This window comes from Zeus faber, assembly GCF_960531495.2.
Source record: "Zeus faber genome assembly, chromosome: 8".
Classification (NCBI taxonomy): domain Eukaryota; kingdom Metazoa; phylum Chordata; class Actinopteri; order Zeiformes; family Zeidae; genus Zeus; species Zeus faber.
The window spans coordinates 27,499,439-27,516,120 of record NC_137195.1 but is presented as its reverse complement, the minus strand read 5'-3'; the positions used below and the strand labels follow the sequence as shown (position 1 = coordinate 27,516,120).

The 16,682-nt window shown below is 42.5% G+C and overlaps 1 protein-coding gene across 2 annotated transcripts in view; it reads left to right on the top strand.

Annotated features, from left to right (window-relative positions):
- LOC307233953 (RNA-binding motif, single-stranded-interacting protein 3-like) overlaps positions 1 to 16,682 on the top strand; it is a 168,065-nt gene that overhangs the window by 105,933 nt on the left and 45,450 nt on the right. For both annotated transcript variants that reach the window (XM_080005448.1, XM_080005447.1), the window contains exons 5-6: positions 6,807 to 6,964; positions 8,764 to 8,843. In XM_080005448.1, the coding sequence (XP_079861574.1) occupies positions 6,807 to 6,964; positions 8,764 to 8,843 (238 nt within the window). The remainder of the gene's footprint in view (positions 1 to 6,806; positions 6,965 to 8,763; positions 8,844 to 16,682) is intronic.

Here is a 16,682-nt window from a genome sequence, read left to right as displayed (position 1 = left end):
GTAACATTTGACATGGATTAGGGATTGGAAGTATAAAGGAGCAGTATTTCACCTCATATGAATATAAGTACTGTGGTGTGTGGATGGTCTGGTTGAGCAGCCACACCTGACCTGGATCGAGGTGATCGGGTCAGGGTGGCTGCATACCTGTTGCGTGTTGGTTGGTCGAACGAGCAGCAGGTTAAAATGCCATCCCCACACACACTCAGGAAAGGAGCCCTGTTACATTGTCTTTCAATTTGTTTTGCTATCCCCTCCTGACTTTGAAATGGTCAAGCTCAAGCTTTCCTAGGGCTATGAAAGCCTCAGGTGCCTGCTCACCGCTCAAGGAACTGGTGAGAGACAAGTGACGGATAAATGATTTTTGAATTTTGTTCAAAGTGTCTGTAAGCAAAAGAGTTTTCCTTTTATACCCCATTGGAAAGTGCCATCCCAGAGTGTGAGGACACAGACTGATGGGAAATGTCTGTCCTTTGATGGACAACTGCCAGCTCTCAGCTCTTAGGTTACTTAATGCACTCTTTCTACCAACTCAATACTATTTGTTTGCATACTTATGCTGCCACTTACAAATTGTTGCCAATTTTGATCTTCTTTATGTGCTTTAATTTGATGCAAACCATAGTTAGGTACAGTATGCTGTCTGATATAGGTTTAAAACCTATGTGCGGAACTGAAGCGCGTAGTCCTCAGTTAGATTTTTGTTCTCATGTAATAGTAGAATGACTCATTTCGTTGGAAATAAGACATTTTACAGCAGTAAAAAAAATACGGGGATGTTTTATGTACAAATTTAAAGTGCCACACCTTAAGTTCACCTACAAAGGCGTTTAAGAGCCTTCAAAGCCAAGGTTGTGTTTTGCTCGATTTTGTGTGTATCAATAAACGCCACAGATCTTCCTCATTACTGAATCTCAACAAGTCAGCACTTTTGACTCCTCAGTTATTTGATAAATAAAACAGGCAAAAAAAAATTAGCACACACACACACACACACACACACACACACACACACACACACACACACACAGACAAAAATGAATTCATTCAGATGTTGGTATGGATTAAACCTGATCAATGTGCAAAACGATGAGTCATCCCTCGGCATCCAGCGCAAAGCTCGCCGATGGAGCTGCGGAGCTGAAGAACCAGGCCTGGTCTCCAGCAGCTAACGAGACCCCTGAGACTAGCAGGCTTTAGCGTCCATGAAATATTGATGGCATGTTCATTAACCATTGATCAAGCCATTTTAGAGCCTTTAGACATAAGGGGAGATCAGGGGTCCCGGTTTCGAAAAGGCGTGTATACAACAAGTGTTCGGATTTTCCCCCTAGCTTAAAAAAAAAAAAAAAACAGAAACCGAAACTAGAAAAAGATGCCTTTTTGTGGTTTAGATCTTGGTTTTGTATGATTTGTTGTCGAAAAAAAAAATGCATGGCGTTATCTGTTGATGTGAGCTGAGGTGACTTCTACATAGAATATCTATTTTACTGTATGCTTAATGAAAATTAAATTGTATTAGTACCAAATGTCATATCATCTCAGGAAAACACATTGATAGACCTAATAAGCTACTGATAATAGAAATCTTGATTTCAGTAGATTTTCTCATTTCGCAAAATATAGCACCACCTTTATTGGCATTTTGCAAGATGGTGTTGGTTTTGATTCCAGCTGACGCTTTGGGTCTTCGGGTACTAATTGTTCAGTGGTCCAAAAATCTCACGATGTGTACTTCCAGATGTTGAAAGGCGTAAAGGGGTTGAGATTTCGCAATGTAAGTGCCAGATATCTGGGATTGATGGCGAACAAAAACTGGTATTCATTGCCTTGTACGAGGGACCTAGCATATGCAATTTGAAGTACGCCGGGAAACGTTGCTGATGGGGTGTCGCCGTAGCAACTTCTGCTTCCATCTGCCACTCAAACTTGGGCGGCTTGAGCCTGGATCAAATTTTCACATACCCTTACCCTAACCTCTCCCAAAGAAATAGTTTCACGCCTTTTTGAAATACAAAGTCACAGTAACTTAGATAGAATTTAGATTAATATTATTGACATTGAAAATGTGGATATTACTGCTAATGCTGATAACAAGGTGTAAACGTTTACAAGTCAAGATAAACATAAATAATTGGAGTTCATCACACGTACTGTACGTTCTTTTCTCAAGGACAAAAGTAAGAACAATTAAATGTGTTCTTGTCTGGGAATTTGTCCAAATGATAGAAATAAAATTTTTTCTGCACTGTGGGTGCAGTCGGATGAGACCACAAAGAAAAATGTAGGGCCACAAATGTAGCGGGATGATGAGACAAGTGAAAAGTGAGAGGAAAAAGGGTGTAGCTTCCAGGCGGTGATCAGGCAAAGGAGGAGGAGGAGAGGAAAATGGTGTTCATTAAAAATTAATTAAGCGTTCAGACAGCAGTTGGACAGCAAGGTTATCATTATGGATGATTCAATCTCAGGAGTCTCAGGAGGAGGAATGCGTGGAGTGGAAGAAGAGGAGGAGGATGGGAGAGCTAGGCAGTACAGAAGGCAAGCGGGGTGGAGAAGTGAAGGACAGAAGGGCTGGAACACGTTCTATCGGATTCTGTCTCTTCAGATGAAGGGACATGAGGCTTTCCTCATTTCGTCTGGGCTTCCTATTTTGTTTGCGTTTTTGAGCTATTCTTTCTTTCTTTAGCTCCCTAGCTGTGGCACATTGATTCCAGTCGTCCAGTTCTGAAAACCAAAAATTTAACTAGACTAGTTAAAGCGGTACTTGGCAACAAGTGATTGTGATAATGATGTGATGTGATTATCCAAGCTGGCACCCCACTCACCGTCAAATAAATGCAATTTCCTCGTAGTGTCTGAGCAACTACAGCCATTTAAATGCAAACTGCTATGTTCAAGGTGCAAAGCGGACAGCAGCATTTCCAACCTTGAATTACTGACATGACACGTTTATTAATGACACCGTCAAAACACATGTTTATTTGAGCGCAAACCCTTGCCCTTCTCCGCTGAACTTCATTTTGTGGTCAAATAGTCAAATGTTACTATATCATGGGGATGAATAGTAATTCTGTAGGTAGTTAAAAAAAAAAAAGACAAGCATTAATGCATCAAGCATCTTTTTTAAATGCAATATTTCCAATTTCTGAGCGACGTAGAGTTATGGAACATTTTAATGAACATTTTACTGGTTTAACCTTTTCACGGATTTACTAAAACTGACAAAACATAGAAATGAAATTCACGACTGCGCTTGGCACCCTTTTGTTATTTAAACCTTTTATTTATTATTATTTAAAACTTGAAACCTTTTTTAACCCTATGTAAACCCCCTATATTCACAGAAATCTGTCATTTAAATACCCTCTCACCTAAACCGCTTTTTTCTCCAGCTTTTGTGCAACAGAGCCAGTGCTTTTCATTTATTTTGTTAACACTAGCTCTGACCCGCAGCTTTGCCCTCCGCTTACCCTCCAGCTCTCCTACAGGTGTTGTTGCGTAGCGGGGTAAAAGCAGGAAGTGGCGGTGTCACCGAGCACGGGGTCTCGCTGTAATGATGCCGCAATGAGGTGTAATGGGGCTGAAAACGCAGGCCGACTGGCTGGCAGGCTCGAGGCACAGTCAGGGAGAAGCACAGTCAGGAAGAAGCACAGTCAGGGAGAAGCACAGTTCGCGCAACGTTCGTTCCATCTTCCACGACAGATGTTACCTGGTGTGAAAAAAAAGGTGCTGAAAGAGAGAGAGAGAGAGAGAGAGAGAGAGAGAGAGAGAGAGAGAGCAACAATGAGACACAGGTAAACAAATGCACAGAGAGGGAGCGGCCCGTGAAGGGACAGTGAAAGAGAGAGAGAGAGAGGTGAGAACGTTGCGGCATGCAGAGTGTGAGATCACCTGGAAGTAAAGCGGACGGGAAGGTCACTTTGAGGAAAGTCAAAGTGAAGTTTACTCCCCCCACTGGTGTTCTCCAGGGCACATTAGCAAGTCACGCCAAGTCACTCCTTTAGTAAGTAACTGTGATGCCTCGTCGGCCGAATGTGTTTGGGAGATGCATGGGCGGTTAGGATTCCATTAACCAACCACATACTGAGCTCGTACACGTGAGCTCGCCGCCTGCCTCGACTTCCACTCATTTCCACCTTGTTTTTGATTTCCCCGTCGGTTTTGCCGAGACGACACGAGGAGTGAAACTCGGAGAAACTGACACAAAGTTAATCTAACCGCTTCATAGATTTTTGTATGTACTCGGGGGAGGCAATTTAAGCTCTGAAGGAGAGGCTATTGCGTCCGCGTCCCCGTCCCCCCGGCAGCGCTACGCATGGGCAGCACAAATTTGCCTACATTCTCCTTGTTAACTATATAGATAGATGTGTGCAGAAGCAAAGCCATTCATTTGGTTTTGTTAAAAATGGTTTGGAGTCATGCACAATGAGATGTTGTATAAAAACAAAACAGGCTGTAGTTAAGTCCAGTAGCCAAGGCACACAAGCAGAGCTCACAGGAAATCAAAATCACTCTTATTTTTAGGAGGTCTTGACTTTTCCAAACTGAACGCATCATGCTTTGCCACATTTGGCCGCCAGATCAGTTGATCTATTCGATATGCTGATTAGATCACCAAGTTGAACGTTGTACATTGATGCGCCAATATACAGTATATTTACACATTATCAGTGTGGTGACCTTTCTAAGTCTTATCTCTGGTTTTCTTTAGAACAGCCAGACCTAACACCTTGGAAGTATTGGATTCCCACCAAGTTACACACATAAGTCACTACGGCACATGATAGCACCGTCCAAAGTTGCTTCATTCCCAATAGCTCCAGCTAAACCATGGATGGAATGTGTCATGAACCCTCATTAACTACAGTTGCCGAGGGTTGTGACCGATGCTGTAGTGTTTTGTTCCCCAATTTATTTTACAAACAAAGGTATACTCATTTCTAGTTTTATCAGCTTCTGTCAGTAGCTCCAACTGGACTTCTTCACATGGATTTCTACCATCAAGAAAAACTTTTCTCCTCAAAATGTCTTCCCTGCTCCTGAAATTTCCGCTGTGCGTCCACAAACATTTGTTTCTGTGGAAAGGCCAAATTGGGACCTGTAACTTGCATGCATCCACCCACCCAGAAATGAAGAAAAGGTTTGGAATGCCAATAGAGCTTACGACACTGTGCTTGTAATGAATACATGAGCGCCATTACGGGATAGCGGAGAAAGGCAGCCAACAACATGGCATTAACCTCTCATGGAGCTGTAAAGAAATCACATAACACTGATAGAGTCAGCAGGCACTCTGGGGTCTATGTAGCTGAATGGTTTTTATGAAGTCACGAGCTTGTGCAGTAGTCATTTGTTGAGTATATACTGACAGAGACCAGAGGTGGACAAACCCCTTCCTATGCCTTCTCATCTAAGAAGGAGAAGGCCTGGGAAACAAGAGTCTTTGATGTCGCCCTAAAGGGAAGGCGCTAATATTCCCCTTGCTTTTGAAACGAAGACTTTGTAGTGGCTTCAAAGACCAAACTTGATGACTTGGAAAAGTTTGGGGTGATTCATTTACTACTGCCTCTGATAGCCCCATATTACAATGCCCCATTGGCGTGTGAGAGGAAATGGAATCCTCAAATCCTTATCCTTAAACTAGTCCTGGTAAACCAAGAAAATTGGGGAGCTTGGTCAAGCCTAGCGGTGGACCTTCCAAGTTAAAAAAAAGGGAAGGTCCACCCCAATATTTTCAGTCAATCTCCTTGGATTGGCACGCAGGATTTTAATCGGCTAACCCTGGAATTGTCCAGCTCTGATCCAGACCATCCTACCTCTCCTCTCTCTTGCTCCTTTTGGTCGTTCTCACTCCTCGAAGGCCATCAAAATATGGACGGCACCCTCCAAAAAACTCTGCCTGGTGCACTGTCTTTCATTTGTCATGCAGTTTAACAGTCAGTCAGCCACGCAAAGAGGCCTCTACACACTTACACAAAGGCACTTCCAAACGCGGGCCGACACAAAAAATTCACTCGCACAAACAGTCTTTGGTCTGGCGTGGAGAATAATTTCAACGGAGCGATGCCAAACAAGGCAAAAATTATTGAAGTAAATCTGTCAAAGCCGAGAGGCACATGAAAGGGGGGAACCCCTCTTTCCCAGGGTAAAAATGTAATCCAAGCCAGCGTCTACAGATGATGTGTGTAGTTGCTCCACGGGGCTTGCGCGAGAAAGCCGCTGTCCTGCCTTTTCTTCCCACCACAAAAGAAGGAAAACGAGAAAGATTTGTTGTTCTACTGAGGGGAGCGTGGCGGTGGATAGCAGCAAAATGTTTGCAGTTGGACCTTCAGTCAGAGTCTCGAGAGTAAGCAGCGTGAACAGCCGCGACTTCCAATGCAGTCGCACTTTCAAAGGGAACGTTTTAACGGCAGTCGGTGCCCAATTTCATCCCATTTCACTCAACAAAAATGTGTCAAACACCAACGGAGTTGGAAATTTCTTACATTAGCGCGGACTTGAGCATTGAGTTCTTCCCACGCGTCCGCCCAGGTTGTTGCCTCTAATCGCAAGCAGTTGATATTTGTGTTGAACCGGGAAATCATAGAGCTATTCATGCAGCCGCAAGGTTTGATGTTGAGACGGACGTTTTCAATCAAAGCTGAAAAACCACACCTGAATAAAATACACAGGTTCTGTTTCCCTCGCAGGTTGAAATAACCGGTCACGTGAGAATCTTAAAATGAATTTGACAGTCTAAGAGATTGACAACTGCCTCTTTTGTATCTTCTCACTCATGCCTACCCTCCGTCTCTCTTTGTCCACAGCAACAGGAGCAGGATCCCACCAACCTGTACATCTCCAACCTGCCGGTGACCATGGACGAGCAGGAGCTGGAGAACATGCTGAAGCCCTTTGGCCACGTCATCTCCACGCGGATACTAAGGGACGCCACTGGCCTGAGCCGAGGGGTTGGCTTCGCCCGGTAAAAATAGATGGATTTATAGATAAATAGATTGAAAGAGAGGGATAGAGAGATACCTTATTCAGAAAGAAATATTGGAAATATGCAATACACCAAAAAATGACAATAAACAATAGACCTAAAAACAAAAGATATACAAAAAAATGGCAATATACAATAACCCTAATGATAAATAATCAACAATAAATATAATCCTGAAAATACATAAAAAATAAACCACAACATGACAAAGTTTTACAATATACAACAAACTTAACAATAAACCAGCAAAAAAAACCTAGAAATGAAAATTGGCAAATACACAATAAACTTAATGAATATAAACGTTAGAATGAACCAAAAAACAGTACAAATAAATCTAGAAAATTAACAATTAACGAGAAAAAATTGGCAAATATACAATAAACTGGGGGCTGGTAATGGCTTGGGCACGCTAACACATAAATGTACACACAAATATTCAAACACAGTTCATACAGTATGTATAAAATAAAGGTTCAAAAGTAGGGAAATAACTTAGTGTCAGCACCAGCGAGGTCACACATAAATTTGAGACCTTGTTAACAGTTTAAAATCAGGACTTTGCTGTTGTTTGGTGTATTAGGTAATTGTCAAGGTCAGCGCTGTGCTTACAACTCAACAAACTGAAGAGGATGGACAAGCAAAGTAAACGGTGTGCTAATGGCGTCTTGTGTGTGTGTGTGTGTGTGTGTGTGTGTGTGTTTGTGTGCGTGTGTGTGTGTGTGCGCGCGCGCACGCTGCCCTCTGAGTTACACAGTGGAGGGTGCCAGTGATTAAAGTGTGGTCAGGACTCCATTCAGGGTCACCGGGTATGGGGCGAAACACAGATAGACACACACGCACACATATGTTCTCACTCATTGCTCACTCACATTGCTCATGCACGCTTACACACGCACACACAGACACAGACACACACACACACACACACACACACGTGCAAACACACAAAAGGCTCCACTTGCCAAGCAGGCAATTAGTCATTGAGCCGGGAGTTGGGTGAGTCGAGTTGAATAGGGGCAGACAAAGGGGACGTAACACGCAACACGACAGACTGAATGGAGCCGTTTAACTGGACGGGAGGACATTGTACTCTGGGCAACACACAAACACACACACACACGCGCGCGCGCACACACACACGCGCGCATAGCCGCTATCACACATGCAGTACAATCACTACGCGCATTCATGTATGAAACAAAGACCCAAGCGAACAAGACATACTTACTGTATACTTGCATGTTGACGTGAATGACTAACTTAAAATGAATGTTGGTTACCGTTGTAGCTGTAGTCTGCATACACACTCCAGTGCAGTTAGTGATGCAGGACTTGCAAACAATTCGTTAATAGCAAACAAATCTTCTAAACGACTCAAGAGTCGCAAATCACTCAAAAGTGAGGGCGAGTGAGCAAATCTTCGATTAAAGAATAAAAAAAAAAAAGAATGGCCATTCATTATTCAGGAAGTCCTCTGTCGCTCACCGTGCGTTAAACCGACCGAATCAAATCAAATAACTCCTTTTACTGATTGACTCATCAAGAACCCATTCTCAAAAAAATGATCTCACCTTTCGTCACTATGTCACTACTACTACCAGTTCTCACCTTCAGCAACACAGAGCTGATATTCTGCTGGAACTGATCAATTTGATTAATTAGTGCAGCCATCCAATTATAATCTTGCATGACGAGCTAGTTTTTAGTTGAAGTGGAATTTGAATTTGAATTTTGTCCTTTTTTAACCCGTCTCTTTATTTATCTCCCCACGTCAGAATGGAGTCAACAGAGAAGTGCGACGTTGTGATTCAGAATTTCAACGGGAAATTTCTCAAAACCCCGCCAGGCATGACAGGTAAGAGCTCTCCTCTCTTCTCCTCCTCTCATGGGGATTTACCAACCTTTTGTGTATCTACTGATTGGCAATTCGACCTACCACTTCCCAAACTCTTTATCTTGGTGTGGACACCACATTTCAACTTGGAGTTTTAAAAGTCTTTTCAGCTCTCTTTTCCGCTGCATGGTGAGGAATCAATTTTCTGTTCACCTTTTCAAACATAATGGCATGAAAATATTCAAGAAAGTACAAAATAAAGTTGACCAAATGTATTTTACATCTTTTTAAAGATACGTGTTCCTATTTTGAGAGCTGTGCATTGCCGATGCTGCTTCTTTATGCACATGTCACATAATGCACATTTTGTTTAACTGGTGTTATAAATAGAACTTTTCGCCAATCGTACCCAATATTGGGCTGCATGAGCAGGAAGGGTCGTAAATTGGCAAGGATGGGCGGTTATTTGTTTTTTTTTCCCAATTTGAAATGGTGTAGTCATAATTTTTGTAAGATAACACCATAAAAGTTTAGCTGCACATGAAACAACCAAATGTTCATGAGCACGTGCACAGAATTATCGGAAATATGGAAACACACACACATACGCACGCACACACCCACACACACACAGCCATTCCCTAAACATGTGTTTCTGGTACTCCATGAACACCTGGGGAGAGATTTATTGTGTGTGTGTGTGTGTGTGTGTGTGTGTGTGTGTGTGTGTGTGTGTGTGTGTGTGTGTGTGTGTGTGTGTGTGTGTGTGTGTGTGTGTGTGTGTGTGTGTGTGTGTGTGTGTGTGTGTGGAGGAGAGGAAGGTGTAAGGTGAAGGACAAAGGCAATATGTTGAGGAAGAAATGATAAAGTGACTGTGTCTCCTTGAACAAGAAAAGAGAGAGGGGGAGGAAGAAGAGGTGGTGGAGAGTAGGGAGTCGGTGACAGAAAAGCTGAGACGCCAAGAACGAGAGAAAAGACGGGAAAGCGAACAGTTATGTTGCAAAAGTCTAGAGAAGACAGAGGGAAAAATACAAAAGAAGAAGAAGGAGAGTTGAGTTCACCCTTTTGAAATAAAACCTATTTTATAATAATGACGTCCATAATGACAACGTTTTTGGTCATTTTATTTGGAAAAATAAAGTATTTTCCCCATTGAGGTGAGCAAGGAAATGTTTTATTCACAGAGTGAGCAAGAAAGAAAGAGAGTGAAAAAGAGAGAGAGAGAGAGATGGAGAGAGTGCTGCATCTCATGCTGTGACAGCATGATTTGTTATCTTGTGGCATGGTCCTGTGGTCATACCACAAGTGTGTGTGTGTGTGTGTGTGTGTGTGCGTGTGTGTGTGTGTGTGTGTGTGTGTGTGTGTGTGTGTGTGTGTGTGTGTGTGTGTGTGTGTGTGTGTGTGTGTGTGTGTGTGTGTGTGTGTGTGTATGTACCAAGAAGAGAACCATGGAGGTATCAATTATCATGCTACCATTAGTGGCAGCATACAGACATTAATCATCCAATCAGAGTGATACGTCCAAAGGCGGTTTATAATAAATTTGATTTACAGTTTCATAATTTCAGAGAAACCTTTATGAGAGTTATTGTGGAAATATGGTCTGTGTGTGTGTGTGTGTGTGTGTGTGTGTGTGTGTGTGTGTGTGTGTGTGTGTGTGTGTGTGTGTGTGTGTGTGTGTGTGTGTGTGTGTGTGTGTGTGGGTGTTTACTGTTTATATACCCTTTGTACACCTAACTTAAACAAAGAAATGCACGCACACACACATAGACACAGTGTCACTGGTTCATTGTGGATAATAAAGACTGGTGTCGTTAAAGTCATCTTTTCATGATTCATCTCCCTGACATTGTGCTCCATGAACTGAACGTTTTTTTTTCCCCATTCTGTGACTCTACGACAGACCTTTTTTTTGCTGTTGTTGTTTGTTGGAAATATATTCCCCAAGAAGCTCACGTCCAGAATTGTGTCCACTATTTGCCTATCCTCACCCCTCGTACGCTCCACTGATGCCGTGACTTTTCCATATGACCCAGTGAAAAAAATCACAATTCACCAGGATCTTTCATTGAGCGATCATTAACAGGAAGCTGATCCACACAGGGCATCCTTTCTTTCTTTTCTCCCCGTCGGAGAGAGTGTCTAGACCGGATGCAGATTAATTAGTTCCCACTTGACCTTTGTGAGAGATTGCCTGGCTTTGATACGTCAACCGTCCTTTTTGCTGGGAATGTGATGCGTAGAGTAGCAGAATCTGAGCGCTACCTTTTCTGGTCTCTCGCATTAATGCGGGATATGTAAAATAGGCGTCGGATGGGCTGCAACCTTTTTTTTTTTCTTTTGAAGATCGGTCCTCACTCCCTCCCTCCCTCCCCCGCTGCCGGCTGTGCCCTGGCTGAGCAGCCTCCTCTGTTGATTTCTGGGAAGCAAAAAAAACTGAAGCCATCAAACCGCAGGAAGCGCCGTCTTGATTGGCCCGGCCATGGGCAGCTGTCAAAAGTTACAGGGAAAACATTCTTTTGGAATGGCTTTCTTCATCCCCACCATGAAGGGTTTTCAGTGGAATGGAGTGAACTAACGCTGGACAGAATGTCAAGGAACTTGAAGGACTCGAGAAGTTGGATTCCGCAGACACGCCTCAAGATTTTCCAAACCCTCAGCCGGTAAAGGGTCTTTTAGCGGTAGACAACAAAACAGCCAGACCTGCTGCACAGTACAAAAATCATCATTTGTGGTTTTGCCAGAATGCCTTGTTTTTGATTTTTCGTCCCCATTAAAAAAAATAACCGCAGTGAATCCTTGAAACGATTAAAAAAAAAAAAACGCCTCAGAAAACAAATTTAACTTGCCGTCACACCCAAACACACACATAGACAAACATCCAACATTCACTGAAGGTCTGGAGAATCTCCAGAGATGTTTGTCGAGTCATCTGAAATCTCTCTTACCCATACACAACTCATCCCGGGGTTTTATGGCTCCCTCCAAATACATATATTTTACACAGTACAAACAACAAAGATTTACTGGGGAAACATTCTGAAGAAGGAATGTAGCTGTCATCTCCAAAATATCGCCTAGAGAGAGAGAATATTCACTTTGCATTTTTACTCCGAAGATGGCCTGTGATCTCAATGACGTGCGTGTAAAGAGACGCAGTTTGAAATGATTCCTTGACCAGCGACTAGATAGCCAAGATGAGAATTAAAGGATTTGCCATTTTTTTCCATTTCCTCTCAGAATGTGATGTTACGGCTATGAAAAAATAAAATGCACTAGGAAACGGCTGAATATAATGTGAGTTTCGCGTTTTCAAAAATGCAGATTTAACTGTTTTTTTTGAAAGGCTGAAACGTTTGCCCCATTGGACTACATGTAAGCACGGTGAGAAGCTGCGGCAGAGTTTCTCAGTAGTAAAGCCCTCAGCGAAGTTGCGCCATGAATCGTTCTAAATGATGGGAGCCAACATTTTAATAAGGCCTGGGTTGAAAAATAGAAAACCTATCCTTTAATGTTGATTTATTCCTCTCCATTGACACTTATTTTGCGATGTCTGCCAACATACAGTAGGCTTCTTTAGCTCCAAATGTCTTTTGCACAGTACTGCTGTCCAACAAAACAAAAAACATAATGGGAGGCATTCACAAGGTTGCCACTCTCGGTTACTTCTAAATTTTCTTTCTTTTTTTGGCTCCATCTGCTAGCCTCTGCAGCCAACAGTTACCCAGAAACCCTGCAAATACGTGAGAGCTGCATTTACACGCTTCTACAGCGAAGCACAAGCCATGAGTCCTAACGGTCCTTATCCAAAAGAAAGGGTTTTGGTTAAAACTGCGTTCTTTGTTCATAACTTGGTCGTTATTTCAACATGAAAAGTTGTTTATATGCAAACGCATTATCCTAACCCTACAACCAAACCTCAAAATTTCACGACAACCCATTGCCATGACCAAGGTCCATCAAAATAGACATTGGTCATGTCAGTGGGTTGTCATGACATTTCTAGTTCAATACTCAAGAGAGAAAAACACAACCCAAATTCACAAAAATGTATCTATTGAATTGTGTACCGGAGTACAATTGTCTGACTTTTTTCGTGCTACATATAACAACATTTTAACCAATTCATTTGAACGCGGAGATTGTCTTCGACTTTAGAAGAGAGGGGGGCATGGGGAAGGGTTGGGCGGGGGGCTCAATGTGTGTTTCACACAGTGAGGATGCACCAGAAACCAACAAACAATGGCAGCCAACCAGTGTGTTTACGTGTGGCTAGTACTGTAAGGTTTCATGTAGGGTGATTTTCAAGCCCCCAAACCGGGAACCAAATGTATCGCACGTTCATGCACGCACACACGTCATAGCTGTCAACCCTTCCGTTTTTCTCGGGATCCTCCCGTTTTTCACCATTCTTTCCCACTGCCCTCCTGTTTTTGTTTTTTTTTTGGTTTTTTTTTCCTTAAATATCCCAGATTTTGAAACTACCTAAAAATAACAATTAAAAAAAGGTGGCCGACGCCGTGATCTCCGCTCTGCTGACTGCTGCGCGATCCGCTGTGCGTCCCCGCTCGCCATTTCACCAAACAAAACCTTGACATCACCAGTTTTATCTCCCTCCACTCGCCTGGCAAGCTTATGGGAGCGTTTTCAAATTGTTTTTGTGTTCTCTTGTGGACGGAGATATTTTCAAAAACACTGTTGGTGTGGCTAGGAATTTGTTTTTGAAAACAGAGGGGGGGGGGAAACATTCTTAAGAATACCCATATTATACGTGTTGACGAGGCCTAAATGAACATCGATTATATAGCCTCCATCATTTTCTACTTAAGTGGAAAAAAAAAAAATTGAAAAGAAGGTGTAATAAAGGTTCTCCCTCCAAGATATTCGGTCTCATACAAACACACACACACACACACACACACACACACATAAACAAACACAAATTCATCAACTGTTTGTCAAGATATTGCCGCAAAGCTCCAGGTGTTTAGCATGATTTATTTCATAATGCGACTTTCGCCAGGGGTACCATTCCTCAGAAAATGTTAACTGCTTCCCAATATGGAGAGAAAACCCACTCTTTTGGGGGGGGTTGGTTTCCTTTCAAAGTCTTCACTTAATTCACTTTATCAGTCTTAATGCCACCCTGGATATGTTTTGTTTTTTTTATTTTACCTATAATAGCTGCAGTAACTAGACAGCTGTCTCAGGCACAAGGATAATTTCCAACAGCCAAAAAAGCTTTGTTTGTTTTTTTTTGTTTTTTGTTTTATTTGGAGAATCATTCTGGGACTTATCCTAATTTATCCTGCAAACGAATATCGGACTGCTGACACAGACTGTGAACAACATTAAAGCCTCAAATATAACTAGGGCAACAATCAAAGACACACGATCATACTGTGTGTGCGTGCGTGTGTGCGTGTGTGCGTGTGTGTGTGTGTGTGTGTGTGCGTGCGTGCGTGCGTGCGTGCGTGCGTGCGTGCGTGCGTGCGTGTGTGTGTGTGTGGCAATTTATGCGCTGGCAGGGCACAATGATAGATCCCTCTTTCCAACATCAACAATTTTCCAACAGCAGGGAGTCCACTGGTTGAAAAACCGCTTCGAAATGAATTGTATAATAATTGTAACATGATGGAAATGTCATAAACGCTGGGCGTGACCGGGACATGTGTGTGTATGTTGTAATGTTGTTGAGTGGGTTTGCATTGCTGCATGTGTGCTTTATACATTCCAAAATGGAAACACCCCATGGGGGTGTCCCCATTATGTCCCCGTAAGGTCCCTGTTGGTGTCCCCGTTACGCACAGTGTTTTCTTTGGTTTCATTCAATCGATCAATCAATTTGTTCTCCTCAGCGGCCAGCGGAGCGGCTTGACCAGACCAGACACTGGACTCTTGATTTCCCAACCTCTCTAAAACGTTTTTTTGATATAACCTGGTGGGTTTTTTTTACCTGAAATCCCTCCCCTATTGCTCCAGGATGTTTTTGAATCGCCCTCTCACGGCTGCTATGTACAGATACTCTACTGGTACTGGACCAGAGAGTTAAAGCAGCAGGGAGTGGCAGTTGCATGTTAGTGTAGAGCGAATTACGCATCGTGTGTGTCTGTGTGTGTGTGTGTGTGTGTGTGTGAGTGTGTTCCGACTGAACACAGCGGCAGATCAGCCTGTATCCGTATATGTGGTTTTGTGCAAACAGGTTTGCACTATAACTATAATTGTTCGTGTCTTATATAGTCTTATAATAATATATAAACAAATAACATATAAACAAATAATGATACGGAACAATACAGAAGATTCCTCTCATGACGGAAGCAAAAACAAACACCCAAAAGACTATCGCTAATCCACATATTGCAGCTAGGATCACAATGGGGCCGGAGCATATCCCAATTTACTGCACCTATCATACTGAATGCAATCCTAATTAAAAATGTATTTTGGAAAACGATAGTTTGCCTATACATGATGCGATTGTGCTTTACCCTGGAATATCATATCATTGTCCTGGAGATTCCCTCCATTGGTAGTCAGTGCATTATCAATGGTGTTCCCTAACGTGGACTACTATTCAAAGGTATGATTCACTTAATTTTATACTTAATTTGTAATAAACTCCACGCAACGCTTGTTTTACTAAAGGAAACAGGGACTTCATGTCGAGCCTGGGAAACAATCACCCGCTAAAGTGAACTTTTCCTCCATTTTAAGATCGGCAGGAACCAACTTGCACAGAACGAAAGTTTTGACAGCGGGTGAACGACAGATGAACCCATCCACCCTTCTACGATCGGCCATAGGCTACATCGCTGCTCATTCGCATTAAAGTTCAACTCTGCTAAACTTTCTTTCCGTCCCTGGATCGCCGTCACCCAGCTCTCATTGGAAATGAATGGCTTCCGGTCGCTTCTGGTGTGAGTGCATTGTAAGGACTTCCCTCACTGGAACTTAGCACTCCTGCAATGCATTCACCATCTGACGGTCAATGAGTCCGATCCACCCTCCCCTCAATGACTGTCACTCTGCTCCCGTAATTATAAACCATAGACCCATATCCTGTAATTTCCCTGTAAGTTACAGGAGCCTAAACAATTAATTACCTGTTTGGACTTCAACTATCAGCTATCAGCCCCCTACAAAGTCTGCATAGCTTTGTAGGGGGCTGACAATAAAAATGTCTTTATTAAAAGTCAGGTCGCTAACGAATTACTCATTTTTTAGTTAATGACCTTATAAGTACCCATAACCTGGATTTCATTCTGCTGACTGAGACCTGGCTGGATAGAAATGGCACAGTTACACTCGTTGAGACAGCACCTCCTAATTTCAAATTCATCCAAACCACTAGATCTGATAAGAAAGCAATTAATTGGAATAGCTGCTGTCTTCTCTGATATCTATGGCTGCAAGGAAATCCCCCTCGGGGAATTCACGTCTTTTGACCACCTTGCTATGTCTATAAATTGCGTTACTCCAATTTTAATCATCAATGTCTGTCTATCAGCTACCAAAATCTAAATATGGCTTCCTTGATGAATTTTCTGAGCTACTGTCCAAGGTCCCCACTGATTATGATGATGTGTAATTATCTTGTGTGATTTTAATATTCATGTTGACAATCAAACAGACCCAGATGCTAGAAACTTCATTAGCATATTGGAGGCATTTGACCTCACTCAGCACGTTTCTGGACCCACCAAGGATAAGGGGCAAACTCTGAACTTAGTCATATCAAAAGGATTTAATATTGCCGTACCCGTTGAAACCTTATGAGTTATCGTTGTTCATGGCAACTGAAGATCCTGTGAATAACTTGAACTTAAAAATAAAAAACATCATTGATAACATTGCACC